The 18541-nt window shown below is 43.3% G+C and overlaps 1 protein-coding gene across 17 annotated transcripts in view; it reads right to left on the bottom strand.

The window, feature by feature from the left end:
* Positions 1-325: 325 nt before the first annotated feature.
* The window catches only part of kiaa1109 (KIAA1109 ortholog), a 148200-nt gene continuing 129984 nt past the window's right edge, over positions 326-18541 (bottom strand). For all 17 annotated transcript variants that reach the window (XM_030357501.1, XM_030357502.1, XM_030357500.1 and 14 more), the window contains 8 exons: positions 16050-16239; positions 15234-15451; positions 14894-15145; positions 14578-14781; positions 14048-14242; positions 2175-2309; positions 1916-2075; positions 326-1366 (listed from right to left, as the gene is read on the bottom strand). In XM_030357501.1, the coding sequence (XP_030213361.1) occupies positions 1150-1366; positions 1916-2075; positions 2175-2309; positions 14048-14242; positions 14578-14781; positions 14894-15145; positions 15234-15451; positions 16050-16239 (1571 nt within the window). In that variant the 3' untranslated portion in view covers positions 326-1149. The remainder of the gene's footprint in view (positions 1367-1915; positions 2076-2174; positions 2310-14047; positions 14243-14577; positions 14782-14893; positions 15146-15233; positions 15452-16049; positions 16240-18541) is intronic.

Raw genomic sequence — 18541 nt, 5'->3', positions numbered from 1 at the left:
GGAGGGGAAATTAAAATGTCTATGCCAACGATCTTTAAAAAATAAATAAAGACTAATAGGCCTACCCAAAGTGCACGGTTAACCTTAATACACCCCATCCTACATAACGGTTTGCATTTCATAGGGGTTCCGCTTTCTTTATGCAAATTAGCCTCAAGCAAATCATGCATTGTGTGTTTTCAGGTAATGTGTTTTAGTTTGTACTTTACTTTGTTCTCAAGAGGTGAGGAAACTATAAGCCATCCAGGGTTCCTATTTATTACCTTCACTTTTTTTTAATAACAATTAGTATTGGGAATCAGCAGGTTTTTGTCCATGAGCATGATAGAATGAAGAAACTTATTTTTATTTCATTTATTATCCTTTACAACCGACATATGCTTCAAACTTTACACTCCATTACTCAGTTACTTATTTTCAACTGCTTGATGCTTGACGTGATCACTTTTTTTTATTGACCCCCATCTCAAAATGAAGTTTGAGATTTATACCTCATTTAAGAATTAATATGCAGGCTTGCATAAGCACGTCCCAAAAATTGCGCTTTATTTCAGTGAAGACTTGAGTATCATTCTATCCTTAAGCAATATTCAATCAATGTAAATTATTGTTTTTATTATACCAAGCAATCAGTAATCAAGTTATTTACAGAGACATATTATTTATATATATATATAAGACAAATTATACATGTACAATCAATGGGTCTTTACAAGTACAAGTTCATTCCATTGTGATGTTAAAAGTAGACAAAATGTGACTATGGATGAACATTTAAACAAAAATTATGTTTACCTCCAAATTGATAGTAAACATATTGAAGAAAAGGTACGAGTCTAAAAAGGTAGTTTTTTAAAGAAAATGTTTCTTAAATATCGGACAGCCTTAATATAAATTTTTTCTAGTTGGTTAATAACATAATTTAAGAGTTGATTCACATCTTTTTTTAGAAGGGTTGTTTATAAGCAATGCAACAACTTTTTCCATTCAATTACCGTACGATATATAGATAAAAAATGACACGTTGAGGTGAGGAAACTACTCACATAGCACAATAGTAAAATACTTTGCAATCAACACATTTAGAAGTAAGGCTACTCTGACAAATGCATTGGACAGTAGAGAGGCTTTAGAGAGTGCAGTGTATCTTTAGTGGTCTTCTTTATCTCTGCCTTTCTTTTCCTTCTCATCTTGTAGAGCTGTGCCAAGCTTTTTGATGAGCACAGACAGAACCTTGTCCAAGGGGTCCATCACACCCCTCTGGAGCCACTTGGGGATCGTAGTCCTGGCGTGATGGAAACCCAGTTTTTGCAATATATAGTCCACGCCCACTGGGTCAATCTTGCGTCCAGTCCAAGAAATAAGCCTAGGAAGTAAAGAAGTGGTTTGTGAGTATCATATTATTTTATAGAAGACCTTAATGCGATTCAGTACAGTACGCCAAAGCATTGTCAATTAGCAGTTTAACTAGAGGAACATAGTGATTTGACTATCGTCTAATAAACTTATCTTTATGCCAATTGCACATATTCTGTTTATTAAAATGTCCTGATCGCTAAACAATACAATCACAAATGAATACCTTCTTCAGTACAAAGCAACAGCATCTGAATTGTGTTGAGAATAGTGGGACTGATTTAAGGGGCAGTCTGATTGAAAGGTATTTCTAAGGATTGTGATAAACCAGCCAAAGGTCGTCGTATTGCTAGGCCATCAAGTAATGTTGGTACTTTGAAGCTTGGTAAAATCCCACAGAAAAGTCCAGCTTTAGTTGATAGGAAGAGCAGTGTCAGTTGGTTTCTAATAGACATGAACTAGCGGATTCTTAAGCCACCAGAACTCAGTAGCAGAGGATTCCTTTAAATTGGAATTTCGTTTTTTCAACTGTAGCGAATGGTACGCCCTCGTCTCTGACCGGAGTGTGGGCTCCAGGTGCCACGTGTTGCACATGAACTCCCTCCAGTCCACGGTGGTGTAGTTGATGCCCTCCTCCTTGTCTGAGGAGCTGTCATCATTGAGGGTCGTGGGGCTCTTCTGACCAGGCCTGGTGGTGAAGATCCGAGGGGCAAAGAGAGCTGTCATAGAGAGAGCAACCACAAGGTTAAAAAAATAACGTCATCATTTAGATGTTTTAAGATGTTTCAGATGTTTCCCACTGCAGGCTGCGTGCGTACCTTTCTCCTTCTCCTTCAGATAGGCCGACACCAGGTCATGGAGGAACATGATGAGCTCAGCATCCATGGTGACACAGATATGATCTGTGAACTCTGTGACCACGCTGCACTCCACCTTAGGCTTGCTGTCGGAGTCTAGGAACAATGGGATGAATATGGCATAGGGTTATGGTTAGCCTAGCCCAAACCCTAGGCCACAACAGTGTTTGCCTCGGACCATAAATCACTGAAAGAGACAGTGAACCCAAAACCGTTTTTTTAAACATGACTACGCGTCTTATATCTTTGCCATTTAATCACTGTTTAGAAAAAGGGGGTTAAATGCTTTGTTTTTGCCATCCTCTCCAAAGCAGGTGACGTTCTTTTCATGTCGACTTTACGAGCCACTCGGACGTCACAACCCTTCGGTGTCGCTGTGTATTGGTGTGTGTGGCGCAGTTTGTCGCTGTGTGTCGGGTGGCGGGGTATGGAACTTGTAAAAGACGACCAACGTGCTCTTAAACAAGGATAACAAATAAAAAAGACAAAATCTGTTTTACCGAATAAGAATTGATCGCCAACAATAATCATACAAACCAGTTTAAGGGAACAACTACTTGAAAATAATAATAAATTCAGGCCTATGCAGCACTAGTAAAAGCCGAAAAATATACCTATGGCACTCTTAAATGTTTGGGAACATTGAAAAAGACAAAATCTGTATTCCAATAAGAACCAAGAAACAGCCAAGCAATTGCTTGGCTGTTTCTTGGTTCAATGGCTTGGCTGTTCGTTCTCGCACTATGAAGCACAACCTCCTCTTGATCGATAAAAATATCACGTGATCGTCAAAATTCTTAACGATCAATGATCGATCAATCATGCCCATCCCTAAAATAAACATACATGCACATTTTAGTTTTGGTTATAACTCTCACTCTCCCCATTTGCTCGTTGCATTGCTCTGGCTGGACTACAGTATTACGTTTTGTTTCAGCGATGGAATTGTCTTGAGGTAACTTCTGTAGTACTTAAAGGTCCCATGACATGCTATTTTATGTATTCTTTAATATAGGTATTAGTGGGCAACTAACACAGTATTCAAAGACGTTCCCGAAATTCAGCCGTGGGGCAGAGTTACAGCCACTCCGAGCCAGTCGCACATTGAGCTTCCCCCAAATGCGCTGTTTCGGTGGGCGTGTCAAGGAGGAGGGTGGGGGTGTGGCCCTGAGCAGCTTGCAGCCACGGTACCGTGCGCTCTGTTTACAGTGGATGTATCGCAATGGCGAGGCGCACACAGCCTTTAGCCGTGTTCTGTAAATATTCTAGAACACACGGGAGTCCTGGAGCTCTATATCTAAATATTATCATATAGCCTACACAGATATCTATATCATATAATATATATTATCACGGCCAAAAGCTGTGTGAGCCGATATTATGAATCTCAAACGACCGCGTTGGGTTCTCCGACATTCCTGGTTCTTCAACGTCCACATCAATGTGAATACACACACTGTAACGCAAGTGTTTCTTGTCGGTTCTTTGACGTGTCTTGTATTTCCACAACGAGACTGTCGTGGGGGTTATCTGAGCCATGGTTGAGAAGGAATTGGGGGAAAGGAACTTTGGTTTGACTCGCTGAAGTACATGAACTGCGACATGCCGCCGGTTGCCGCGAGGCACCATCGCCCGGCAGCGGGCAGCCGGCAGAAGGCAGCGCGCGGTTCAGTCGACTTCAGGTTGATGTGAAAGTGGAAGAACCAGAGACGTCGCAGAACCCGACAAAGTCGTTTGTGATTCATAATATCGTCTGGAGGCGCACACAATATGTTATATGATATAGATATCTATGTATCATATGATATTATTTAGATATAGAGCTCCAGGACTGTAACGCAAGTGTTGTACACTTCCTTGTTATTTGGATAACCGTTCTGCTGTTGGTGTGATGGCGCATAACACGTCGGACTCTCGTCTCTGGTATTTCTACAACGAGACTCGTATTGGGGGTTACCTCAGCCAAGGTTGAGAAGGAATTGGGGGGAAGGAACTTTGGCTTTGACTCCCTCAAGAACATGAACCACGACATGGAGGAGAAAGGGATTGTTGGCGGCGAATGTCTCCCGCTTGAGCCCCGCTGAGGGACCACCGCCGAAGGCGGAGGTGCATAAGCGCTGCCCGGCAAAGATCCCTTTCTCCTCCTTGTCGTGGTTCATGTTCTTGAACCACGTCAAAGCCAAAGTTCCTTCCCCCCAATTCATTCTCAATCTTGGCATAACCCCCAATACGAGTCTCGTTGTAGAAATACCAGAGACGAGAGTCCGACGTGTTATGCGCCATCACACCAACAGCAGAACGGTTATCCAAATAACAAGGAAGTGTACACCACTTGCGTTACAGTCCTGGAGCTCTATATCTAAATAATATCATATAATACATAGATATCTATATCATATAACAGATTGTGTGCGCCAGTCCAGACGATATTATGAATCACAAACGACTTTGTCGGGTTCTGCGACGTCTCTGGTTCTTCCACTTTCACATCAACCTGAAGTCGACTGAACCGCGCGCTGCCTGCTGCTGGCTGCCCGCTGCCGGGCGATGGTGCCTCGCGGCAACCGGCGGCATGTCGCAGTTCATGTAGGCTACTTCAGCGAATCAAACCAAAGTTCCTTTCCCCCAATTCCTTCTCAACCATGGCTCAGATAACCCCCACGACAGTCTCGTTGTGGAAATACAAGACACATCAAAGAACCGACAAGAAACACTTGCGTTACAGTGTGTGTATTCACACACACACACACACACACACGTGGCGCTCGCACGGTCGAGTCTCATTGGCGGGCCAACGTCTCTGGGCGGGCCAGGCAGAGTAAGGGGAGGAGCTGAGATTCCTGATGACGTCATGAGGACAGACATTCCAAATCAGCGCGCTTGAGCCTCCGTTTTTTCAAAGGCGAGCAGAACAGCTAGTGCTAGTTTTACACCAAACGCAAGTTTTAGCCACTGGGGGACCATAGGCAGGCTAGGGGAACTCATATTTATGTTAGAAAACCTCACAAAGTGAGAGCCATCAATCAAACTAACCCATAAATCACACCAGTGGCAGCTGGTAGTTTTTAAAGTGAGGGAGGAAGGACCGCGCGCTTGGTTGCCATTGGCCTGCTTGCACTGTTGGTGTATGGTGGCATAAGAATGTGAGACTCAAGTTGTTTCAGGGTGTTTTGGTGAACTACAAAATAGAAGGGAGGGATAGTTATGTGAATAAATTTGATACAAAGCCACCAGTGGCATCACTGTAATTTGAAAGCTTGGTGGGCAGCATGTCTTTGAAATGGACTACAAGGGCAGAAGGAAAGGATGCCAAGCCCATTAGTCAAATCAGGCCTACTCTTGATTTGTAAAAGTTAATAACAAATGATGAGGGCCAAAACTATTTTGGCCCACAATGACTGAAGTTATTGGTTGTAATTTAGCTATGTTTATTTTCAGGTACAATTGTTTTAAGAAAAGACTGACCAAAAGTGATGCCATTTAAAATGCATCATGCTCTGAATCATCACCCTTTCCACAATATCAAACAGAACGGTCAGAGTAGCAAAGAACGAGAACATTATTCTAGATTCAACCTGATCTATAGGCATGGTGCCTAGCAAGGAAAGTCGCATAGCAGCACCAACGTGAACTTGACACTAGTCGTGGCGTTTGGTTGCCCTATCAAGATTTTTCACATCAGGGAAACCATGAACAGCCCACATTGGAGATTTGCCATTATTCATTAGCAAACAGGGCCAGTAATACAGTCGATTGCTAGTAATGCTACCAGTAAACCATGAGTACCTAGCAAACCATGTAGCACCCACAACACTGACGTTGCCATTACTTTTGGTGATTTCGATTTTGCGAAGTGGTCTACCTTTTTCTTTGGTCGCTAACTTAGCACTGTAACTCAATGAATGGAATGCTTTGTGTAATTAAACATGAACAATGTCCTCTGTTTCCATTGTACACTTTATTCGCAAATGTTAGAATCTCGTTATCCTTCAGATGCGTCCCTTTGCGTCTCTTAGACTGAGCGGCAATGCAGGCAGAGCGGGTTTGTTTGTTATCGACAGCGTTGCCAGAAACGCAACATTTTTACGCGCGTAATGCGCGTACATTTCAAGAGTTCAAAAAATTGGACTTTTTACGCTCATACGCATGACGATTAGCCGCGTTGCCCAATCAGCGTTGAGCTTGACCCGACGTCACTGGCAGAGAGTAGTGAGGTTGGACAGAAGCATACGGCCGACATCTTTCTTCATTCTGTGTGGGAATTAGGGCTGTCAACGAATATTCGAAGTTCGAATATTCGTTCGAAATGTATCCAAAAACGCGAATTCGAACGTGAAAATTAATATTCGAATGTGAAAAAACACTCCCGCGGTACAAGCGCCTCTATCTGCTTTGTGAATGAGCCTCTGTCTGTTCGCGATGTCCCTCATAATATTCGAATGTGAAAAAACACTCCCGCGGTACAAGTGTAACAGACTAGTATTGTGAAGAGCGAATGTATTTTATCCCCTCGGGGTTTCCGTACTTGGATATAGGTATTCCAGCTCGGCTATGCCATTCAATAAGCATCCGAAGTAGAGCTCAGGGAGCTAGTAGTCTGGCTGGTGAAAGCTGCTATAACGCAATGTTCTCGGCAAAGTCCGAGACAGCTTTTTTTTCATGAATCCGAACGGTGCGTAGTGCTGGCCCTTTCGCTGGCATGGTGGAAGACGTAGGCGACATGCATTTTTTTCTTCATCGATTTTAATAGGCCTTCTCGATAAATAGTAAGCAAAGCAAGGAACGTTACCACTAGCATACTTTGTAACATTCAGAAGCGGGCGTCTTCTTCAGATTACTATAGTTTGCGCGCTTGCAGGTGTGGTGGTGAAATGCAAGCGATACAAAGTTGTGGCTTTTCATGATTAGGCCTCCATGTTACTGGGCTGTTTATATGATATACAGGTGCTGGTCATATTATTAGAATATCATGAAAAAGTTGATTTATTTCATTAATTCCATTTAGAAAGTCAAACCTGTAGAATGTATACATTCATTCCAAACAGACTGATACATTATAAGTGTTTTTTGCCAAAAAGAAGATGATTATAGCTGACAACCAATGAAAACCCTAAATTCAACATCTCAGAAAATTAGAATATGGTGAAAAGGTCAGATATTGAAGACACCTGGTGCCACACTCTAATTAGCTAACTAACTCAAAACACCTGGAAAAGCCTTTAAATGGTCTCTCGTTTTGATTCTGTATGACACACAATCATGGGGAAGACTGCTGACTTGACAACTGTCCAAAAGATGACCATTGATACTTTAAAGAAGGAGGGCAAGACACAAAAGGTCATTGCCAAAGAGGTTGGATGTTCCCAGAGCTCTGTGTCCAAGCACATTAATAGAGAGGCGAAGGGAAGAAAAAGATGTGGTAGAAAAGAGTGTACAAGCAAGAGGGATAAACGCGCCCTGGAGAGGATTGTCAAACAAAACCGATTCAAAAATGTGGGGGAGATCCACAAAGAGTGGACTGTAGCTGGAGTCAGTGCTTCAAGAAGCACCACACACCGACGTATGCAAGATATGGGCTTCAGCTGTCGCATTCCTCGTGTAAAGCCACTCTTGAATAAGAGACAACGTCAAAAGCGTCTCGCCTGGGCTCAAGACAAAAAGGACTGGACTGCTGCTGAGTGGTCCAAAGTTATGTTTTCAGATGAAAGTAAATTTTGTATCTCCTTTGGAAATCAAGGTCCCAGAGTCTGGAGGAAGACAGGAGAGGCACAGAATCCACGTTGCCTGAAGTCCAGTGTAAAATTTCCACAGTCAGTAATGGTCTGGGGTGCCATGTCATCTGCTGCTGTTGGTCCACTGTGTTTCCTGAGGTCCAGGGTCAATGCAGCAGTCTACCAGGAAGTTTTAGAACACTTTATGCTGCCTGCCGCGGACCAACTTAATGACGGTGACGATTTCATTTTCCAACATGACTTGGCACCTGCACACAGTGCCAAATCTACCAGTACCTGGTTTAAGGACCATGGTATCCCTCTTCTTGATTGGCCTGCAAACTCACCTGACCTTAACCCCATAGAAAACCTATGGGGTATTGTGAAGCGGAAGATGCGAGATGCCAGACCCAACAATGCTGAAGAGCTGAAGGCCACTATTAAAGCAACCTGGGCTCTCATAACACCTGAGGAGTGCAACAGACTGGTCGACTCCATGCCACGCCGTATTGCTGCAGCAATTCAGGCAAAAGGAGCTGCAACTAAATATTGATTGCCATACATGCTGAAACTTTCCATGTTCATACTTTTCAGTTGGCCCACATTTCTAAAAAATCATTTTTTGTACTAGTCGTAACTAATATTCTAATTTTCTGAGATACTGAATTTGGGATTTTCAGTAATTGTCAGTACTAATCATCCAAATTAAAAGAAATAAACATTTCAAATATATCACTCTGTGTGTAATGAATTGATATAATATGTAAGTTTCACGTTCTGAATATAATTACTGAAATAAATCAACTTTTTCATGATATTCTAATAATTTGACCAGCACCTGTATATATATCCCACTAATTTGAACCATGGTTTTGTCGCATTATTGACGGCAACTGCGTAAAATAGGCAACCAGATATTCGAATAGTTCGAATTCGTGATTTTTTTCCAAACGAACATTCGAATGTCATTTTTGAGCAATTTTGACAGCCCTAGTGGGAATAGTAACATAGTTACGCCATTAAATGCTTTTATGGAAACATTTTTAGCGAGAAATGTGGATTTTACTTTCATAATGTTCGCTCGGTGAATGTGAAGGATGTTTGGTTTGATAGTTATGACGAAGAGGGAACGCTCCGTTCACTTGCATGGACAGAGTCTCTGGTTACTAAGCAACCTCAACGTCTTGGCGGACTATATATCTGCTGATCAACACTACGAATGCTGGAAACACACCAGACACACCATGTGAAGTTATTTAACCAGATTATTGTTATTTATATCCGAGATTATTTAATCTAACCCGATCTAAACTCCATCACCCAAACACGGCGGCGTTTGGGTTTCCTACCTCGGACTCCAGCGCAGCCACGGCCGACAACTTTCTTTATTCTGGGTGGAAATAGTAACATAGTTACGCCATTAAATGCGTTTATGGAAACATTTTTAGCAAGAAATGTGCATTTTACTTTCGTAATGTTCGCTCGGTGAATGTGAAGGATGTTTGGTTTGATAGTTATGACGAAGAGGGAACGCTCCGTTCACTTGCATGGACATGGACTCATCTAGGCGCGTTAGGAGCGTAGGCGCGTTAGGAGCGTATGCCCATCTTTGACACAAAATGGTCAAGCAACATTTTACGCGCGTTGCGCGCGTAAAAATTACGCGAGATACGCGGTTGGTGTGGCCGCACCTTAAGGTCACACCCACTCAGAGGAGGACTTTCCTCCTCTCTCCCATTGAAACCCATGTTATTCACCGGCCGCCAGTACTTTTGGGGAAATGAATGGGAGTCAACGGAGGCTGAGGGAGGACCTTCCGCCCTGAAGTAATTGTCAAAAGGCGATAGGGGGTGCTAATGTCCCTTTACCAAGGGAAACAAACATTATATATTCAAAGGCATTAAAGTAGTCATATTTAAGGGCATTCATTCATTACAGTAGTCTGGGCAATCAACATTTTTTATTCTCAACAATGTTAGGGAGGATCTTCCTCCCTCTCCTCAATGGAGAAGCCTCCACTGAATCACACTACTCTTCAGGTCGAACCTCTTCAATCAGGCATAAATAATCTAAAATGCATATTGTATCCATTTTTACTAGGGATGGGCGTGAGGAATCAATTACTCGAGTACTCCTCGTTACAAATGAACTCGCTTGGTGGACAGGCAAACTCAAGTTTGCATATACACACACAGACAAGTTTTTGCTTGGTGGTTTGCTCATGGTTCTTGCACCATTTTAAAAGTCAAATTTAAGACTTTTTAAGACCTTTTTAAGACCAACAGATACATAAATTAAGACCCAAAAAATGTCTGAAAAATTATTTGATAGAAAAGGGAATTTATTGAGTCACTTATACACATCAACCGTAGCCGTAGTACTAACAGTAGTATTAGTACCCTTGCAAAGTTATCTCGGAAGCGCGCAGACACGACGATACGCGAACACATGAACCCACCCGTGTCACCCATAATCACCCATGTCCCGGACACGCTGGGGTTGATATGTTACCGGACTACTGTAACTACTACGGAGTGATAACAAAGACATGAATCAGGCAATATATCCACCGTCCTTGACAGCGGTCAAGTTTGGTGTGCGGAGTGGACCAATTGCGAACTACTGCAGATGCTCTTAAGTTAAACCCCAAACTAATCGGAATAAGTGTATGCATGTCGATTATAGCGGACTACACCACCTCTTCTGTTGCCGAATAGAATTATATTCCGAACAGATAATTGTATTCCGATTGAGGCGTAAATATGATCCTTTTCTATTTCGATTGAGCTGGTTTTCCACATCTATGCGGATCAGATGTGTCCATGTAAACACGGCTGACAGTGATCACACACACACACACACACACACACACACACACACACACACACACACACACACACACACACACACACACACACACACACACACACACACACACACACACACACACACACACACGCGCTTTGACGCCGAACTTCGTTATTCGAATATAATTCGAATATCAAAAAATAAATCAAAATCGGAGGAGAACCAGACGCAGTCTATTCAGTGAATCAACTATTGATTAGACAGCGATTTATTAGACACCTAATAAACCTTCGGAAGACGCAGGACCGGTAACCATAGCAACGCCGGTAAACAAACCCCGCGATGCCCAATCCAGGTCTTACTGGAGGAATTTAAGGGTCAAAATATTATTAAAAAATATTAGAATATATTTAAATATTAATATTAATAAACAAACAAACCTCAAATATGATGTTGGGGCAAAAGTCAAAGCCCTAATTAATTTACTGTTTGGAATACTTACATTAAAATGATCCAGCATGAACTGTGATCCATAGTACCGCGATATGACATGGCTGTCGGTGTCGTCTGTGGGCCAGTACCTCACATGGATAGCCATCTGTTGGCTTTTAGTGGTTTTGTTCATACTCTCATTGAACATGAGGACGTACTGTTAATCGTTTATGCTGCGTGACAGCTCTCTTTTTATGAAAGATGCAATGCCGTATTTAGCGCCACATGTGTGTGTGAATACACACACTGTAACGCAAGTGTTTCTTGTCGGTGCTTTGACGTCTCTTGCATTTCCACAACAAGACTGTAGTGGGCGTTATCTCAGCCATGTTTGAGAAGGAATTGGGGGAAAGGAACTTTGGCTTTGACTCCCTGAAGTACATGAACTGCGACATGCCGCCGGTTGCCGTGAGGCACCACCGTCGCGAAGCACCACCGCCCGGTAGCGGGCAGCAGGCAGCGAGCGGTTCAGTCTACTTCATATTGATGTGAAAGTGGAAGAACCGGAGACGTCGGAGAACCCGACAAAGTCGTTTGTGATTCATAATATCGTCTGGAGGCGCACACAGCTTTTGGCCGTGATAATATGTATTATATGATATAGATATCCATGGGCGGAGTGGGGCAATAATAGCCACCGGGAGAATGACTAGCAGCTTGTGCTAGCTCCCGCCTAGCAATAACGTCAATGGTGGAGCTCCGGCTAACTGTTTTTCTGTCAATTCACCTGCACAACTCGTTAATGCCTGACTTCGGAATAAATCCCTTATTTTTGAGCACTTAGATGCATCCCCCTCCAGCATCCGCTTCTTCTTTATTCTGGCCTTTTCAGACCCTCCCAAAAAAACAAAACATGAATGAGACAGAGAGTAAGCAAGTGGTATAAATATTGGTTGGATGTTCTTGAGACATATATTGTTTATTTCGGGGATTTTCACGGCGTCGTGACGGGGAATAAATTATGCTCAGGGCCAGCTTGCAGACGCCTCGCGGCCACTCACAGCTGTGGGCCGGTCCAACTGACTTCGCAGGCCGCTCACAATTGTCGGCCGGTCCACCCAACCTCGCTGGCCGGCCAGCCGGCCGACCGGGAAATCTCCCGATCATCCCGACGGCCAATCCGCCTCTGTAGATATCCATGTATTATATGATATTATTTAGAGCGTTGTACACTTACTTGTTATTTGGATAACTGTTCTGCTTTTGGTGTTATGGCGCATAACACGTCGGAATCGTCTCGAGGCAACGTCAGTGTTGTGGGTGCTACATGGTTTGCTAGGCACTCATGGTTTACTGGTAGCATTACTAGCAATCGACTGTATTATTGGCCCTGTTTGCTAATGAGTAGTGGGGGTTATCGCAGCCATGGTTGAGAGAGAATTGGGGGAAAGGAACTTTGGCTTTGACTCCCTCAAGAACATGAACCACGACATGGAGGAGAAAGGGATTGTTGGCCGCGAATGTCTCCCGCTTGAGTCCCGCTTCCCGCTGCCGAAGGACCGCTGCCGAAGGACCGCTGATGATATTATTTAGATATAGAGCTCCAGGACTCCTGTGTGTTCTAGAATATTTACAGAACACGGCTAAAGGCTGTGTGCGCCTCGCCATTGCAATACATCCACTGTAAACAGAGCGCATGGTACCGTGGCTGTAAGCTGCTCAGGGCCACACCCCCACCCTCCTCCTTGACCCGCCTCGCTCCTCCTCATTTGCATTATAGCTACAGACACCAAAACAGCGCTTTTGGGGGAAGCTCAATGTGCGACTGGCTCGGTGAGTCTGCACCACGGCTGAATTTCGGGAACGTCTTTGAATACTATGTTAGTGGCCCACTAATACCTATATTAAAGCATCCATAAAATAGCATGTCATGGCACCTTTAAGAGATGGCATTTAGAGCAAAGCGCAGCGAAGTATTGAAATACTTCACAGAAATAGGAGATCATGAGGTGAAATGTAAAATATGCCAAGCGAAATTGAGCTACCAGAGTACTACAAGTACTATGCGGCAACATATGCTCCTGAAACACAACGTTGAGTTCGGGAGAGGAGACCCGCAGCAACCAAGTGTGTCGGCTATTTTCACCTCTGCAAGACGCAGCTGTAATCCCGGCCATGTATAGAAGATCACAACACTGAGTATTTTTTTTAGTTCATTTGCTGCCGTTTTATTTACAGCTTTAAATTATTTGCAATGGTTAGGCAACTTGTTTCGTTTTTTTTTAAAAAACATTCAGGCCTTTGTTCGACGTGATTTAAATTGTGAGACACACATTTATTTTTGTAAGGAAAATGTGTTTTGAACGTTTGCAAAAATAAATAATGAATACTCTGATAACTGACTGTTTTACATTTACATTTACGGCATTTAGCAGACGCTTTTATCCAAAGCGACTTACATCAATTAATACACAGATTGACACACCGACGGCAGAGTCAACCATGCAAGGCGACAGCCAGCTCGTCAGGAGCATTTAGGGTTAAGTGTCTTGCTCAGGGACACATCAACACTCTAGGAGGAGCTGGGGATTGAACTAGCAACCTTTCGGTTACAACCTTTCGGTTTTGCATGTTTTTGCATTACATATTTGGTTGGTAATAATGCTGTTCATCATTAGGCCTATTCCTGCTGCAGATGCGTTGCATTCTAAAAAAAGATTAGTTTTAAACGAGTACTCGACTGATCCTCGAGGAATTAATTCGATCACTCGAGTTTGGAATTTACTACTCGTGCCCGCCCATCCCTAATTTTTACTTAAGTATTTAAATTCAAAGTAATGTAGAATTTAGAAACACAGATCAACCAGTTCCTATCAAACGTACCCGTTAATGAGGGCTCGTCTGGCTCCTGGACGTGGATGGACTTGAAGTCGAGCTGCATCCTGGGCAGAGCGAAGATGGTCTCTGTCTCGTGGTTGTAGCTCGAGGAACCGCGGAAGCTGCTGAGCAAGCTGGAGCTCTTGGTGGTGGATCCATTTTCCTCATTGTTGGTGTCAACATTCCGCAGTAAGTTTAACTCTTAACAGAGGGATAAAACACATGAGTCCGATTTTTTATAAACAATGGCTCAAAAGTTCTAAAGTTCAACATATTATTTGATGAAATTCCGATAAAAGACCAAATCTGCTAATTTAAACGAAAATGGCATTCTTTAATGGGATAGTAACATTGATAAATATTTTCTTATTTACAATAATTGTTTGTTTTACCTAAAAAGTTGATTAAAATGCTGGATCTTATAACATACACTCATGAGTCACAAAATATGACAAAACTTTCTGAGCACAATTACAAGAAAGGATTTTTTCTTCACAAGTGTTTGTAGCATTGATGACATTATGTCATGGCCTTACCTTCATTCCTCATGGCAGTGACGTAGTTAAACCACTCCTGGACTGTGGCCACGCCATGGGGCGGGTTTTCGTGGCGGCGGCGGGTTATTTTTGTGATGGTAGCCATGGGACTTTCTAGCGCACCGCAGGGTTTGGTCACCATGGTGTTGTGACCCAGATGGAAGTCCAGAGTCTGTACGATGTAGGTGGAGTCATCATTTGAGCCTGTATTAGAAAGAAACAGATTCAAGTAAAAAAGATGATTGGAGAAAATAAGGTGTAAAAAAAAAATGCTGCCTCTGGGTTTTGCACGGGAGTTATCATCTCTTTTGCTCACCATCCTCCCAGATCTTCTGGGCCTCTGTCCAGAAGGCGATGTTGGGCTCTTCCAAGTGAAACAGGGCCCATGACTTGGAGCGGAAGTTTGGTCCGTGGAAGCAGGCCAGAGTCATGTGATTGCCGTGGAGGCTCATGGACCCTCCGAGCTGCACGGCGTCCTCAGGGAGGGGCATCTGGAAGAGGGATATGTGGCAGCCGGCGATCACCTTCAGGACCCCGGGCCAGTGGCGGTGATGGGCGGCATCCAGATCTAAGAGCCGTTGGAGTGAAACACCAGTCATTATATACACACATGTGAACAAACTGCAGTCTGGAATCAGGTAACCTTCTGCACTCACAGAGTTCTGTTGCTCCTTTCTCGATGTTGATCAGAGGGGCTTTGGGGGGGAGGTAGGAGCCAGGGCCCCATGTAGACAGGGCTCTCTTGCTGGTGTCGAACTGCTGAGTGAAGAACTCCTGGAGCTTCATGCCGATCTTGATGAGGTCGGGCGTAGTGCTCCGGGAGATGATCACCTGGAAGATGTCCCACTGCAGGTCTCCGTGGATGAAGATCTCACTGAGTAGGTGGAGAGACGGGGACATGAGAACAGGGATCAGATTGTGGTTCATTAAAGGAATGCAACCACATCCACCATATTCATATCCAGAAACCCTTCTAAAATGATACTCAGCGACAGGAGACATCTTTATCCAAGCGGACACACTTCCATGTCTTTTATCTTCATTATCATCTCGGTAAAGGCTCCTTCAGTTCTCTTTCGCATTTGGGACATAATGCGTAGAATTTTCTGTTCATTTTAATGTTGGAAGTGAAGTCAAAATTTTGCCAACTAATGAAACTTTTTTTACCTTGGTAGCTTAAAATTTGTACCAAACATTAGATACTCTGTGACAAAGGATAAACGTTTATCCCTTTTGAAGCTTGACGATATGGCCAAAATCACATTCTAAGAGTTAAAAAATATTTGTTGGTCATCTATGTTTCCTTTTAAAATACTTTAGCAGAATACAACTCTTCCATTTCTGTGATTAAAAAATAGCAGCTATCCAAGTAAACGGTCGATGAACGTGGTTCAAACTGTTAAAGCCGTACAACACAAGCACCACAGAGTAACCACCAATTGTGTGGTTAAATCCATTGACCTATCGCCTACCTCTTCTCTGAGAGGCTGGTGTCCACCGTGTTGAGGTTGACCTTCCACTCGTCTTGGAGCTGGAGGTCGGCGTTGCTGAACACCCCCATGAGGATAGAGGACCCCATGTAGTCCACGCGGGCCTCGGTGGAGCCCATGGTGATCTGGATCTTGTGGCTGGGTTGCTGGTTTGGGTGCTCGGAGATGTGTGCTTTGAAAAAAAACACACAAAACAAACGCATTGTGTCAAAAACAAGAAATCGAAAAACAAGTAATCGCAATTTTTTTCTCATCTGCAAAGTCCTGCTTATCCAATTGATAACAGATTATAGACAATAAAAAAAAAAAATAAGCTGATTAAAAAGAGGTGGGTGAGGGAGCTTGATATTGTACTGCTTGAGCAACAAAGCCGGAGAGTGCGTCTCTAATGGTTAGACTTACATACCCCACGGCCCAAATTGTTGTATCTGTTTTTGTTTTGTTTTTTAAGGCTGGAGAAAAGAGAGGCCCCTAGAAGAAAGCTATGTCTGTCTTGTCTTATAATGCTTCAGATAATGCAAATACTTTCCCACTCTTGACAGGATTCCAACAACTATTTAAATTCCAGCTAATGCATTGAAGCTCAGCTTCTAGTCCAATCACTGGTCATCTCCCGCGGCCCCTCGACTACTTCAACTCACTCCTGGCTGGACTTCCTGCCTCTGCGATTAAACCTTTGCAGCGCATCCAGAATGCGGCAGCACGCCTCGTGTTCAACCTACCAAAGTTATCCCATTTGACCCCCCTCTTCCGGGACCTCCACTGGCTCCCTGTAGTAACTCGCATCAAATTTAAGACGATGGTACTGGCATACAAGTAGCAGAATGTATTTTTTTAAGGAGGCTGCGATCTTTTAATATCTGTAATCAACTTCTGTCAATGTTCTATCAGTCGGTGGTCGCCAGCATCCTTTTTTATGCTGTGGTGTGTTGGGGAGGCAGCGCAACCAAGAGGGACTCCTCCAGGCTTGACAAGCTCATCAGGCGGGCCGGCTCTGTGGTCGGCTGCAAGCTGGATTGTCTGGTGACAGTGGCAGAGGAGAGAACCACAAAGAAGCTTCTGGCCATCCTGGATGACATCAGCCGACCTCTGCACACTGTCATCAGCAACCAAAGAAGCTCCTTCAGCGACAGGCTGCTCCTCCCCAGATTCCACACCAACAGACTAATGAACTCCTTTGTCCATCGTGCCATCACACTCCACAACTCTGCACTTGGAGGGAGGAGGGGGGGGGCAGCAGGAGTACAGTACAGTGGATAAAGGGAAATAGAAATAGGATAGACTGATCGAGCTTGCATAATCTATTTATTTATTTATTTATTGCTACTCGTTCCATTATCAACACAAATAAGATATAATAATTGCTGCTAACATCTGCTGCTGCTGCTTTTTCTATTTAAAATGTATTTATTTATTTATACAATGTCTTGTTGCACTTTAGCTTGTGTTTTTCTTGCTTGTTTATGTGTCTTGTCTGTACTACCGCTGCTGGAATTTTGAATTTCCCTGAAGGAGCATTCCCAAGGGATCAATAAAGTGTCTATCTATCTATCTATCTATCTATCTATCTATCTATACAAGGCAGTCGATGGAAATGCCCCTGCCTACCTCCAAGCATTGCTAAAGCCACATACCCAAGCTCGATCCCTCCGCTCAACTACCTCAGCTGGACGTCTGGTACCGCCATCGCTAAGAGCTAGCAAAGGCCGTTCAGCAAAGTCACAACTTTTCTCAGTTTTGGGACCTCAGTGGTGGAACGAGCTCCCTGCCGCTCTCAGGACCGCAGAGTCGCTCACTAACTTCCGAAAAAGACTCAAGACTCACCTGTTCAGAGTCCACCTCGACTCTGCATAGCCACCCTCCCCCTTCTGGCCACCATTGTACACTGTATTGTGTTGTGTTGTATTGTTTTGTATTTAGAGCTGTCAGTTAAACGCATTATTAACGGCGTTAACGCAAACTAAATTTAACGGCGTTCATTTTTTTAACGAGCGATTAACACAATTTTTTTATTTTTTTTTTGGGCTTAAAACAAAGAAGCAGTAGCCTGACTGCTATGTTCAAGGCATATCTTTGTATGTTCATCGTTTAATTGCATTATAGGCTTTTTTTTTGTACCGTCCTGTTTTGATCAGTATATGCCAATGTTGTTATCAATAAAAAAACAATGGCACAAGGCAAGCCGATGCACTTCTCCATGTTGATAAGAGCATTAAAATGAGAAAAATTAATGGGACAAAGAATTCAAGGGATATTTAGCATAGAAAAAAAAATTATGATTATTCGCGATTAATCGTGAGTTAACTATGACATTAATGCGATTAATCGTGATTAAATATTTTAATCGCTTGACAGCCCTAATTGTATGGTATTATAGTACTTAACTGTGTAGCAACTGCAGTAGCTGCTATCATTGCTGTAACACGGTGAATTGGTTAGCCTAGCGATTGTTGTACTTGCACTTGGTTCTTTGA

Source organism: Gadus morhua, chromosome 5, assembly GCF_902167405.1.
Source record: "Gadus morhua chromosome 5, gadMor3.0, whole genome shotgun sequence".
Lineage (NCBI taxonomy): Eukaryota > Metazoa > Chordata > Actinopteri > Gadiformes > Gadidae > Gadus > Gadus morhua.
This window is presented reverse-complemented; position numbering and strand designations above follow the sequence as displayed.